The sequence below is a fragment of the Octopus bimaculoides genome, chromosome 13 (genome assembly GCF_046866305.1).
Source record: "Octopus bimaculoides isolate indiv1 chromosome 13, ASM4686630v1, whole genome shotgun sequence".
Taxonomy (NCBI): Eukaryota; Metazoa; Mollusca; class Cephalopoda; order Octopoda; family Octopodidae; genus Octopus; species Octopus bimaculoides.
Window position 1 is genome coordinate 19,895,834 of NC_142940.1, and position 14,658 is coordinate 19,910,491.

The 14,658-nt window shown below is 36.5% G+C and overlaps 1 protein-coding gene across 1 annotated transcript in view; it reads right to left on the reverse strand.

The window, feature by feature from the left end:
* The window catches only part of LOC106880352 (protein mesh), a 90,600-nt gene that overhangs the window by 41,729 nt on the left and 34,213 nt on the right, over nucleotides 1–14,658 (reverse strand). The window contains exons 3-7 of the mRNA XM_089361557.1: nucleotides 13,199–13,522; nucleotides 11,171–11,266; nucleotides 7,903–8,077; nucleotides 6,995–7,258; nucleotides 5,573–5,739 (exon numbers count right to left, since the gene is read on the reverse strand). Of these exons, the coding sequence (XP_089217683.1) occupies nucleotides 5,573–5,739; nucleotides 6,995–7,258; nucleotides 7,903–8,077; nucleotides 11,171–11,266; nucleotides 13,199–13,522 (1,026 nt within the window). The remainder of the gene's footprint in view (nucleotides 1–5,572; nucleotides 5,740–6,994; nucleotides 7,259–7,902; nucleotides 8,078–11,170; nucleotides 11,267–13,198; nucleotides 13,523–14,658) is intronic.

A 14,658-nucleotide genomic window follows, 5' to 3' on the forward strand; every position in this document is an offset into this window, starting at 1 on the left:
TTTTTGTTATGTATTTGTCTGAATATTTTTTTTTATTATACCTAAGGCACCTACTATGATAGGAATTGTTTCTGTTTTTAGATTCCACATTCGAGTTACCTCTATTTCCAGGTCTTTGTATTTTGAAAGTTTTTCCATTTCTTTTAGAGAGACGTTGTCATCTGCTGGTATTGATACATCAATTAGAAAGCATCTTTTTCTTCATGATCTTTGACAACTATATCTGGTCTATTTGCCTTAATTTCTCTATCTGTGTGTATTGGCATATCCCAGAGTATGGTTGCTTTCTCGTTTTCTGTGACCTTTTCTGGCGTGTGTTTATACCATCTTTTTTCTGTTGTTATTCCATAGTGTTGGCATAGCTTCCAGTGTATATAGGTCCCAGTTCTGTCGTGTCTGTGAATACATTCCTTTTTAGCCAGGACTGGGCAGCCAGAGATAATATGATTTATTGTTTCTTGTCCATCTCCACATATTCTACAGTTACTTGTCATGTTTCTTTTCCTTATATGTTTTTGGTAATTTCTGGTGGGGAGGCTTTGGTCTTGTGCAGCAATTAAAAATCCTTCAGTCTCTGCTTTGAGTCCTGAGCTTCTCAACCATTGCTGGGATTTTTCTCTGTCTATTTCTTATACATTTAGTTTAGCCCAGTATTTACCATGTAGGGGCTTTTCTTGCCATCGTTTTATCATGGTCCGTTGCTGTTCTAGTTTTAGTTTGGATTTCATTTGTTTTATAGCTTTTGTTGTTTCTTCTTCTTCTTGTTCTTCTTCGTATTTGTTAGGTAGATTGATTTCTTGTTTGTATTTGTCAGCTTCCTTAAATACTGAAAACAGTTTTTTGTTTTGCTCGTGTTTTGTGGCTATTTGTATTAGTTTTCCTTGCTTCTGGGGTAGGTATTTTTGAAGTCCTATGGTGGTTATTTTATAATAGTTTTCCAGCTGTATAAGACCTCTGCCACCTTCTGTGCGTTGTGTATATAGCCTTTCTATGTCAGATTTTGGGTGGTGCATCCTATATCCTGTCATTATTTTTCTTGTTTTTCTGTCTATTTTAGATAGTTCGTTTAGTGTCCAGTTAAGGATGTTGTAGCTGTAGCTTATAACTGGGACAGCTAAAGTGTTGATACCCATTATCTTGTTTTTAGCATTGAGCTCTGTTTTTAGTATTGATCTAACTCGTCTATAGTACTCCTTCTTTATTTTTTCTTTCATTTGTGTATGTTGTATCCTATCTAGTTCATTGACTCCTAAATATTTATATGGCTGGCTTTCGTCTAGTTCTCTTATTTCATTGGCTTTATCTATTATTATTATTATTATTATTATTATTATTATCATTATTATTATTATTATTATTATTATTATTATTATTATTATTATCATCGACATTTTTATTATTATTATTAGTAGTAGTAGTAGTAGTAGTATTGAGTGAGAGAGCAGCGCATGCCATCAAAGGGACGTTGGGGTACAAATATACGAAACCCAATATACCAATCATGACTACCCGTCTGATAAGGGTATATCAGGCACATGCATCACAACCATATGTGTGCGACATAGTGGTTGAACTCATATCAAGATAAACAGCACATGACCATGCAGGTGGGGTCCAGTTAGAATTTTCTTCAGGTCGCGTAGCCCATCCCGCTCAAAAGGTCCCTGAATAAGGTTTCTTTAAGGATGATGAACGAAACACCCATGTTTCCAGAAGTGTATTATTCAAACCCCAACGAATTCATTGCAACACATGGCTATGATGCTCCCCCACTACTTCTGCTCGAAATCAGAGATGCGCATATGGTTAGGCACTAAGGGATATGCTCAAGTGGTTAAGGACAAGCAACTCACATCCAAATTTGTGGTATTGAGCAGAATATTTGCTGTAGCCCATCTTTTATACCATGAGAAAACATGTACACGATAACACTTTCAATCAGTTAAGATCAAAAGCCATGAAAGACTGGCTTATTATTATTTGTAAGGCAGTGAGCTGACCAAATCGTTAGCACGTCGGGAGAAATGCTTAGCGGCATTTCGTCCGTCTTTATGTTCTGAGTTCAAATTCCGCCGGGATCAATTTTGCCTTTCACGCTTTCGGGGTCGATTGAATAAGTACCAGTTACGCACTGGTGTCGATGTAATCGACTTAATCCCTTCCCCTAAATGTGAGGCCTTGTGCTTCCACTAGAAAGAATTATTATTATTATTATTATTATTATTATTATTATTATTATTATTATTATTATTATTATTATTATTATTATTATTCCTCTCGTTGAATCTGAAATCCTTTAAAGCGAGTTTACTGTAACTATAATTGTAAAAGTAAAACCGTACACTCTGGAGAAAGAGGGGAGGAAAAAGCGGGGTGAAAGCAGGAGAGGAGTGTGAGAAGGAAAGGAGAAAGAGATGTAGAATTCCAAGGAATGCCTTAATACACACAATCAGTCTGTTTGGAAACCAAACCTGAAGGATTGAAATCGCATTCATAAATAAGCTACGAGCAAGGCGGACATTGATTAGGAATGACAGAATAACTGAATAAATGAATAATATTTAATAACAAGTATAAGAGTACGAACATTTGAATTAAAAATGAAGAAAACACCCAAAAATGTACAAAGGTGAAACAACGATAAGAGTACCAGATTCAAAATGGTAAATCATCAGACAAATTACTGTACTCTACATATTCTGAACAGGTAACAGTTCTTGATCTGTCATGGACATTGTACAGTGAACTTCGTTATATCTCTTTACTCTAAATAATTCAATCAATTTTCTGAGCTGTTGTCTGATAAATGACTTCAACTGATACCTTGCGTCGAAATCGAAGCAACTACATCGTGGGCAGAGAAACGTTCTACTCAATAACACTCACAGCAATATAATTCTCAATAAATTTAAATCCATTTCATTAGGTATCAAAATTGTTCATTACCGAACCATTTATCCGACTTCGACAAAAATTCGGGAATACTGTACAATATCATGCAGTATACTGTGCCTTCTACTGAATAAACAGATTCTGTTTTTTGAAATTCCTTATTCTGTATTCGGTGTGTTAAAAATAGCTTCGTTTTTTAACTTTTTTTAGTGGATTGATAGAGATTAAACATACTCTGCTATAGAATTGCATTAATTTGTACCTGTGAAATAAAATCATGTTCTTTACTTTTCTTCGCATATAAATATTTCACCGAATACGTGGTACAGTATGATATATTTTAAGAATTTTAAACGGATTAATAAGTATCAAACAGACCCTGCTTTAATGGACGGATTAAGTTGAATTTGTTAAATACAGGTTAGTTCCTTGTTTTCCATAGCTTATTTTATATTTTAAATATATATTTAGTTCTCCAGAAAACTGAAAAATCCAGAAAACTGAAAAATCCAGAAATCCGTCTAAGTTTGCAGGATATTTGTTCAGTGTTGTTTTAAATTGCTAGAATGGTTATATAGTACAATGTAGTTAAATTGAATCAAACTAGCTACATAAACAGCAATCATGAGAAGTCATTGCTACAGAATATTAATATACATTTAATGGCCCATCTACAATGTTGCAGAGCCAAGCTCTATTTTCTCTAACCATTATTTGCAAATAACTGTTTTTCTAATGGAGAAATAGAAAAACTGTTTAACGGTTTTATGCATTTCGATGGGAGATAACCTATGGTATGTTCACTCTAAATAAAAATACGCAACGTAAATGCGTAAGGATGGCTGAATTGGTTGCTAGAATTGCAAAGCGCTGGCACATGACCCTAGGTGAGGATGACGACACTTCTCGTGCTTTGGAGATGGCAGAGTATCCAAGACATTATTTTTCTTTTTCTTTTTTTTTCTCTTTTGTGGTAGGTGGTTACCTCGAATTATTCTAAGTACACTATGCCGCTATTGAGAATTCTATTTTTTAGATACTATTTTAATATTTTACTATTTTACTATTTTACTTGTTTCAGTCATTTGACTGCGGCCATGCTGGAGCACCGCCTTTAGTCGAGCAAATCGACCCCGGGACTTATTCTTTGTAAGCCTAGTACTTATTCTATCGGTCTCTTTTGCCGAACCGCTAAGTTACGGGGACATAAACACACCAGCATCGTTTGTCAAGCAATGCTAGTGGGACAAACACAGACACACAAACACACACATATATATACATATATACGACGGGCTTCTTTCAGTTTCCGTCTACCAAATCCACTCACAAGGCTTTGGTCGGCCCGAGGCTATAGTAAAAGACATTTGCCCAAGATGCCACGCAGTGGGACTGAACCCGGAACCATGTGGTTGGTAAGCAAGCTACTTACCACACAGCCACATTTTTCAATTTCTATTTTTATATCTTTCTGTTTTATCCTTAAAAATGTAGTTTCTCCCCTTGATCAACGTGTACCCCACCTGTTTGTGTGTTGCATCTCGTCCTTTGATATTGTCCTCCATGTTTGGTATTGTTCTCATTATTATTATTGTTATTATTATTATTATTATTATTATTATTATTATTATTATTTATTTATTTATTTATTTATTGCCCTCAAGGGGCTAAACATAGAGGGAACAAACAAGGATAGACAAAGGGATTAAGTCGATTAGACCGACCCCAGTGCGTAACTGGTATTTATTTAATCGACCCCGAAAGGATAAAAGGCAAAGTCGGCCTCGGTGGAATTTGAACTCAGAACGTAGCGGCAGACGAAATACTGCTAAGCATTTCGTCCGGCGTGCTAACGATTCTGCCAGCTCACCGCCTGTTATTATTATTATCATCATCATCATCATCATCATCATCATCATCATCATCATCAGTATTATTATTATTATTATTATTATTATTATTATTATTATTATTATTATTATTATTATTATTATTCCTCTGCTTGGTGCCTGTGGTGAAAGAGGTCGTCTGGTGGATGAGGCTGAAAGGCATGAGGTCAGATACATTCCTCTTTAGTAGAGAAGTCTGATCGACTCACTTGAAAATGAAAACGAGGATGGAAAGAGAAGCGCTGTCCTCGAGTGAGTTTACTGAAAAGGTCGGTAAAAGTTGTGAAGTTGACAAGAGTGGAGGGTGCCTCTCTGAGTGTAGACCTGTAAGTCGGGGAAAGGGAACTGGAGCAGACACTTGCCTTTGGTGTTCAGGGAGAACTTGGACAGTGGCGTTCCTCAATTATCCCTAAAAATAATCGTGTATCAATTGGACTACATTTCTATCACCCCCCCCCCCCCACCAATCCTTTTTGTTATTTCGTTTCCTTCTCATTGAATACCGTGTATAGTTACTCTTTTTTGTTTATTTATTCATTTATCATTTCATGTTTGTTTTGTATTGTCCCCCACTCTCATCTTTCACCCTGGTGGCAAATAAATGAAATTATAATTATTGTTATTGTTGTTGTTGTTGTTGTTACCGTTGTTTTGTTGGGGTTTTTTTATGTTGTTATTAGTAACGAGGACACTAATTATGATTCTTAAAAAGAAACTAGTTTTAAAATTAACTTCATCCTGTCTTGGGAAAGAATGTTAATCGACGTAAGTCTAAATTCAATGAACTGTACCTTATGTCTATCTTCTTTATAACCAATGAGATTAATATTGACTCTGGCCTTGTAGTCCAAACTAAGTAGGTGTGGCTTCCATGAAATACGCAAGCGTTCAACATCAGTTTTGTCCCAGTCTTTAGGGTTTAGAGTGGTAACCGTTTCGGGCTTTAGTTTAGGTAAGACTGCAAATGAGAATACAAAAATAGTAATACTACGAGAGTTGACGAAATGCTTTTTGTTTGCTTGGAAAATGTGTATGTTTTTGCTTTTTGATTTATTGAAAATTTCACAAATAACGGCACCATTGGTGATCTGAAAAGCCGTTTTTGCGAATTTTCGTTATCTATGAAATTTCTAAGTACGAGGAGATGCTGAAAAGTTCCTGATTTTAAAGGTATTACGAAAGACCTTGCTGGAGGCCCAACATTTCATGTTCTTTTAGATGAACTGAATGACTGCTGCAATAAGGGAGTGAATGAAATCATAATTAACTGATCCTCCTGTATTTTCTTTTACCCAAAGCCAGGAACTTTTCAGCACTCTCTGGCAAAGTAATTAAGCAGTATGATCAATATCTCTTAAATTAGATCTATTATATAATTATGGAAAAGATATAAACATTTAAGAAATCTTTTAAATAGTACCTTTTTTTTTTTTTTTTGCTGTACAACAATTTTTTAATATGGCTATTTGCTTGAATTTTCTGTTATTTTTCGATACCGTTATTTTTAAAGTTTAATGTTTTGGGACGGGAAAATTGATAAATTGATTAGCAACAATTAGTCTTGTCGATCTGGGGTCTAACTTTTAGCTGGAGTGCGGGCAGATATTTCTTAGATCTCACCACAATCGACAAATATGTGGCAGTAACATCTTCATTTGATCTGCACAAAGAAGTCATCTTCGTGACTAGTCAATTGAAATCAATGTTTAATTCAACAGATGGTGTTACCAACAAATGGAAGGTATTTATTACTTGCCAAGAAAATTACATCCTTATCTTAATTCTGTTTCTATTTTCTACATCACAAGACGGAATCTGATACAAAGTATTCGTATTATAACATGAATGAGCATATAAAAATTCAAAACAAGTAAATTTCCTTTTCCAGTGTGTGCTCATTTGGGTTTTTCTTTTCCAAATTTCAGTATCGACATCCCACAAATCATTTAATCCTTTGCCTGCCCAAAGCATTTTCATAAGTTTGTCGTAAATACCCTCGGTTGTTTTCAAATTTTTAGTTAGTCTCCGCTTCATACGTTCTGTGTAATATAAAACTTTACTTCCATGAGTCACAAATTACTCCGAAGACTACAAAAATTGGGAATGTATATCATATATGTTGCATGAACACCTGGGAAAATATGTATTATGTGTCACATGCGATACACAGGACAAACAAAGGGTTAATAATACAAAATCAACTGCCAACTTACCAACGTGCACTACAGCATATGGCTTGGAAGAATCTATGGTGTCTAGCTGTACTTTCAGCGTAGTTTCTCCTCTAAAAAGAAATCGTGGTACTGGACATCTAATTTTTGCTTTGTTGATCACGATGCCTTTAGAATCCTCTTTTGTCTGAGACAAATGCTGAAAGGTACATAGGGCAGTTGTATTTTCTTCTAAACACAAACCTGTAACTTCGAGCATCTCTCCCCCAAACATTCCGATAAACCTTGTTGATACGCTCAAGTGCACTGAAAAGTAAGAAAATAAATTTCATTAACAGTTGTATAACGAAGACGGCACTCTGGCAGAATCGCTAGCATGACGGACAAAATGTAAGAGGTATCTCGTTCGTCTTCACGTTATGGGTTCAAATTTTGCCTAAGTCGACTTTGCCTTTCATCTTTCTGGAATCGATAAATAAGTAGCAGTTAACTACTGGGGTCGATGTAATCGACTTACCTCCACTCTTCAAAAAAAGAAAACTGTAGACCCTGTCCCAAAATTCGAAACCACCAGTAGATGAATAATATCGATTTTCTTCATATAAACATAAAGCGTTAAGCTTGGAACGGATATAGTAGATTATATTGTTGCAACTACTTGAATGGTGAGATATTTTATATACATCCTGGTGACCTCTGAACTTAAAGCGTCATAAAACGGATCTAGATATTGAGCAGTTGTTTGTCCGAATAGTTAATTATTCTCCAATACTAACGCTCTGGTTTGTAATACTAATATATATTCTCAAAATAAATCTAACTATGAGATTGTTCCTAAAGGAAGGGATGAGTTTCCTTTTAAGTGAATTTGTAAAAAAAAAAAAACTTCATTAAGAAATATGAAATAGTCGAAAAGAGACGTGGAAAATCAATAGATAAGTTGAACTTACTTTCGCTAGTAATGTTAGTACAGCCACCTCGTTCTGGAAGATCAGAAGAGACTCGGAATAAAAATCTGCCTGGAACATCGAATCCGGAAACATGTGGTAAAGTGGAGAGATCGGTTTTCTCCTTTCCGGGAAGAACAGAAGTCCAACCACGATAATTCCCTGCATTTATACCTGCCTGTATTTAAAAGAAATATTAAAAAATACGATACAATCAGACGACCTTCAAACGAAATAAATGCATTGCAGATCAATAAATAGACAGTTAATGAATCACTGTTGTTGCTTTTTATTCCTTATTGTATGCCATATCATTAGAAAGCTAGTGTGCGGGTGTTACAGTACTCGTTTAGCTCTGATCGAGAAGACATATGAACAAAAATACGTCAGTCATGATCATGCTAAGTGTAATCTGAGGAATATTTCGTTCACCTTTCTTGCAAGTCGAGCTGTCGCGTTAGGGATCTGTTGTAGCGTGAGTCACAACACGCTCTGCGAGAATAGACTTGACCGTATGGCTAAATAGTAGCGGTCTGAGTGAGGGACAGAGAGATTTGGGGTTAATGACAGTAAGTTGTAAGGTGTCGTTTTGGTAGTTGTAGGAATATCGTTTGTTGGTTCGTGTATAGTTCGTGGAGAGCCTGTTGGATTGTTACGTTGGTGTTACCCTGCTCCGTTACATGTTTATTGTTACTACACGGTTATAGTGTAAACATGTATCGTCATAGAGGCGAAGGGCGGTAAGCTGGCAGAATCGTTAGCACGCCGAGCTGAATGCTTAGCGATATTTCGCCCGTCGCTACGTGCTGAGTTCAAATTCCACCGAGGTCGACTTTGCCTTTCATCCTTTCGGGGTCGATAAATTAAATACCAATGAAACACTGGAGTTGATGTAATCGACTACTCCCTTCTCCCACAAATTTCAGACCTTGTGCCTTCGGCAGAAAGGATTATAAATAGCGGCGATACTACAATAATTGGCGACGAGGATTCAAAGCTCACGTAGGTCAGTTAACAAGTTTTTGTGATGCAAAAACAGCAGCAAGAATAGCAACGGAAGTTGTAGAATCAACTACTTCAGCAACAAGAAAAACAACAGTAATGGGGTGATATCTTAAGAAGTCTGGAAACACTATAAGATCGTTTTCGCCAAACGGTGTATCGAACACTATAACAAAATTCAGTTATGATCTAAAGAAGAACATAACGTTTGCAGCGTTCTTTGGAAGGACAACGAAAAAGTAAGACTTTTATTACGTAAATTAACGCCGGGTGAACATGAAAAATATTGTAATTTCATACTACCCAACATAAACAGTGAAATTTGTATCCAGGAAACAGTGGAACTATTATCAAAAATATTCAGTGATAAGAGTTCCTTATTTAACACTCAATGGGAGTTTTGGAATCTAGTTAAAAGAAGATGAAGATTTTGTCATGTATGCCGGGGCCGTAAACCGAATGTATGAAAGGTTAGACTGAAGGAACCAACTCCTGATATGTTTAAGTGCCTCATTTTTGTATAAGGGCTTACGGCAAACAAAGATGCGGAAATACATGCAAGAATTCTCAAAAAACTTGAACAAGCGGACCAAAGTTTAACCCTGCAGACAGTTGCAAAGGAGTGTCGAGAAATGGTAAACTTACGCTAAGACGTAAAGAAAACTGAATAGGATTTCTCACAAGTACAAGCGATATAAACAAGATATAAACAAAAAGATATAAACAAAAAAAATTAAGACCAAACCCATGCTACAGATGTTGAGCCATACATTTCAGGAAGGATTGTCCTTTCAAAACGCAAAAATATTACAGTTTCCCAAAAGTAGGACACAAGAGCTCACACTGCAAAGTGAGTTTGGGAGGTCGAACATAAAGACTTCTAAAGCTTTCCCAACGGAAAGTAGAAGCAGCACTAAAAAGAGGAAATTTGTATATGTAAAAGTAAACGAAGTGAATATTAAATTACAACTAGATACTGATTAGGGCATCTCGCGGGAGCTCTCTCTCTCTCTCTCTCTCTCTCTATATATATATATATATATATATATATATATATATATATATATATGGCAAATGAAAGACGTAAGATGGAATATATGAGAATTAATTATTCATCACGACAATTGTTTCGACAAATGTAGCAGCGATCTTTCATGGATGGGACACTCAACAACTGGTTCAGGAGCATCCGGCGGTGCAGATGTATCTTGTTCGCTGATAGATACTCGTTAAAATAACAGTTTCTCAATGTAACTTCTCGTTTTGTAGGAAGAAAAGAAGTCAGAGGGGGAAATTTCTTCATTTTTATAGAAGAGCAAAACTAAAATCACAGTTGGAAAAAAAAAAGAGAAACGAACACGCAAATAAAGCGAGAAAAGTATTAAGAATATATAACATCCGTATATTATATGAGTGCATATGAGTGTGTGTACGTCTGTATGTATATATGCATATATATGCACTTATGTATGGATGGATGGATGGGGGGATGGATGGATGCATGCACGCACATATGCATGTATATGTGCATGTATACATGTGTTTCTCCATAAGTATTTGTGACTCCTTGTCTTAGCATCACGTGTGGTGTAAGCAAGCGTCATCGTCATACAAATGGTATCATTCATTTTGAATGTTCCGTAAAAACAAGTCCATCCAGAGAGAAAATTATCTTGCTTGGAAATATGTGAGGGTTGGCAAACGGCCCTGTTCTCTCGGCCGCTTAAAAAATGGCAACTTACTGCCATAAACAAGTATCGAAACCATTGCACAACGAAAGAATACTTTCTCATTTTAGCGATAAAATCTTCAATGATACTCCGAAACTTGTCAATATAAGCATGTGTTCACTTAAACATATTTATCTATTATCTTTTACTTGTTTCAGTCATTAGACTGCAGCCATGTAGGGCATCCCCTTAAAGGGTTTTTGTCGAACAAATTGACCCTATGACTAATTTTTGAAGCCTAGTATTTATTCCATGTTGCTGAACTGCTAAGTTACGAAGGTCATACACACGCCAATACCGGTTGTCAAATGATGATGGGGGACGAAAAAAGAGACACGCACACATATACGATGGGTTTGTTTCAGTTTCCGTCTACCAAATCCACTCACAAGGCTTTGGTCGGCTCGAGGCTTAGCAGAAGATACTTGCCCAAGGTGCCACGCAGTGGAACTGAGCTCAGAACCATGTGGCTGGGAAGCAAGATTCTTTCTACACAGCCGAGCTGTAAACTTATTTTTATACAAAAGAAGTATACTTACGTGATAGAATTTTTCCTTTGGGTAAACTTCTTTATAGTTGAACATGGCGTAGGTTTCTTGTTTGTTTGCTGCGAGAACTAACTGGAATGTGTTGATCTAGACAATTAGAAATAATAGATATATTGAATTATACTCAGCCAGTTTTCCAATTAAAGTGTACTTTGGGCTATAAACGAACCATTTAAATTTCGTTTAGTATTTGTTTTACAAGGTTTTTAATGTAAAATCGTGTGTTGAAATATATTTTGTATTTTAGAAAGTTCATTATGCCAATAATAAACACTCGTACTCAATCTAGATCACTTATTTATAGCTTATTTGTTAATTAGTTAACTACTTAACCATTTATCTAATCGATTGTTCGATAAATCGTTCGATCAATCAATCAATCAGTTATATTTGTCAAAGTTCTTTCGTCGCCATTCTTGACTTCATCAATGACCAGCCCTCTCTACTCCAGATCTACTGTGAGACTCCTAGTTTACAAGTAGTGTCTAAATATACAATAATATACAAGGGGGTACCCAAAAGAAACTGGAATTTTGCAATGTTTACACTTTTATTGCCTTCAAAGTATTCTCCATTTGAAGCAATGCATTGGCCCAGACGCGTTTTCCACTGTTTGAAGTAGTGCTGGAACTTTTGCGAAATGATGCCTTTGAACACCTCTATCGTTTTTTCTTCACCTCTTTCATATGTGCAAATTCTGTAGCACCAGTCTTCATCACCAGTGAAGACCTTCGAAAAAGGTTCACGACACAGTTAGTCGTGACGACTTTTTGAACTTACATGAGCAAGTGAAGTACGAATTTTGCTGCAACTCTTTTCATTCGCAATTCCTCGCTCGAAATTCGTTGGCAGAAGTTCCAGAACACATCAGTCTTATCAACAAGTTTGTCAATTGTTCGGTGACAGTCCTCCAAGATCAGTTCATGAATTTTCACAATGCTTTCATTCATTCGGGTGGTCGACAGTCGCTCTGAACAAAGATGGTCTTCAAACGACAAGTGAGCATTTCTAAAGCGTGAAAACAATTGGTAAACTTGTATTTTGCTCACAGTAACATCTTTATAAGCTGTTTGAAGCGTGACAACTGTTTTGGCTGCCATTTTCACAGCAGAAAACAGAATTTCACGGAAGCACGTTGTTCCTTCGTTTCAGCCATCGCAAAAATCGACGAACAGGAGAGAAGCACTACAAAACAAAGTTGCACTACATGGCAGTACGACTACGCCATACGACGCCGGTCGGCAGACTGATGCCTGACGGTTGCATTACGTTAGTTCTAGCGGTGGAAGCCTGAACTACAACGGGTTTGTCCCACAGAGAACGTTTCCTGTTACTTTTGGATATCCCCACGTAACTTTAAGTTAAAATTACGCTATATCATGAGCTATCAACTGTGTCTTTTCTACCATCACTAGTATTCACGTTTCTACATAATGCTCATCTCACCGAATATTTTCTGTATCACATGATATCGATTACCCTAGTCTAGGTTGGATAACCGTTTAGAGGCTCCCCTCTTAACTCGTGCAGTTGGGTTTTCTGTGTGGCATTAACAAATAAGTTTTAGTAGATGTGCGTATGGAGTTCTTCCCTAAGGCAACAGAGAGACTGAAAGAACTACAATTACGAAGCTGGATTTTGAGAAAACCTACAAACGGTCGTAGTGTGTGTGTATGAGTGGGTTTACATGCGTCAGAGAGAGAGAGAGAGAGAGAGAGAGAGTGTGTGTGTGTGTGTGTGTGTGTGTGTGTGTGTGTGTGTTTGCGTGCGTGCGCGTGCGCGTGCGTGTGCGTGTGGATGCTTAGTGGCTGATATGTGCATCTGTGATCAAGAGCAGAAGGATTTTGTGGGGTTGGAAAAAATGCAAGAAAAGCAAAGCCTAAAGGAAATATTAGCCTTTTTCATACTTTCTAGGGGTAAACAAATAGGACCAGGGACCAAAATCGTGTTGCATACTGTTATTTATTTCTTGTCAAATTTCGAATGCAGTAATGAGTAATTGAGCCAAAAGGAACTTACTTTATTCACTTTACCATTCATTAAATCATTTCGATCGATCAGGCCTTCCCAAGTCGCTATGACAACAATACTTGAGTTGAAAAATTCGCCTCCTACCATAGATTGTTGTATGATTTTCGTAACATTAGACCTGATATATGAATCGGTGACAATTCGATAATATATGCTTTCGTCTTGTCGACTGACTTGTTCTGCAGAGAATGCTGAGTCGAAATACAGAGGAGCTATAAAAGGAGGATCTTTCACATCATATTCCCTTGGACCATCCCAGTCGACAAGTTCGAACTTTTGCTCTTTAAATCCTAAACTTCCAAATGGAGTAACCTGTCAATACAATCAGAGATAATATATAAAATAAACAAGAAATAAGTGACATAAATATACGCAATGCGCACGCGGACCTACTGACGCACAGAGAGGCATACGCACACACACAGACGCACACACACAATAATAATAATGATGATGATGATTATAATAATAATAATAAATGATTCTGGTATAAGGCCATCAATTTCGGATGATGGGTAAGTCAATTACATCGACCCCAGTTCTCAACTGGTACTTATTTAATCGATCCCGAAAGGATGAAAGATAAAGTCGTCTTTGATGGAATTTGAGCTCAGAACGTAACTACAGACGAAATGCTTCTAAGCATTTTTCCCGGCGTGCTATCGATTCTGCCAGCTCACCGCATAATAATAACGATAATGATTTGACGAAGAATCGGTGTAAGATTAACAGTGAAAAAGATGAGCAGTAGTAGGAGAGAAAATGTAGAAGGGATTTTGATTGTGTTGCTGATATGTCTATATAAGTTGGCTGATTTATTGGTGGGATGTGTATAATTATTCAGAGAATGGTTGGGTCTAAATTAATTCGAGCAATAAATTATCACCATTCATTGTTTTCAACCATCTTGGCTTACAAATGGCTTGAAATATTTGAGTGTTCTAAATATTTTGTGCACGCGAGAAAATATCAATTGTGAATGACGGTTAAAAAGAGAACATTCAGATATACAAACCACAAAGTTTGCAGGAATGTTTATAAGGTTTCACAAGACATTAATTCTCATTTGATATTATTACTTATACATAAAAACATTTTAGAAGGATATTTATCGTGAAGTAAACATTTATTCGGATGGATGCAGGCACAATATTTTTATCGTTAGGTTGAACAGGAATCTATTAGCTTCGCACTGCTCACGTAAGATAAAGACTGTTCAAAATTAGTCGTCGTGAAATTGAATTCTTTTGCTCATTAAACCTCAGAAAAATAACATAAGAACTACATTAATGCAATTGAATTTTCTGAATAGAGGATATCGAGATATAGTTTAACTCTAAGGCAGCTGTCGCAATATGCATTGTCTGATCTCAAGCTAACCTGCTGGAATTTCCCGCAATACCTAGATATTGTGGAAAATAATTACATGGAAGCGGAAGTATTGTAAC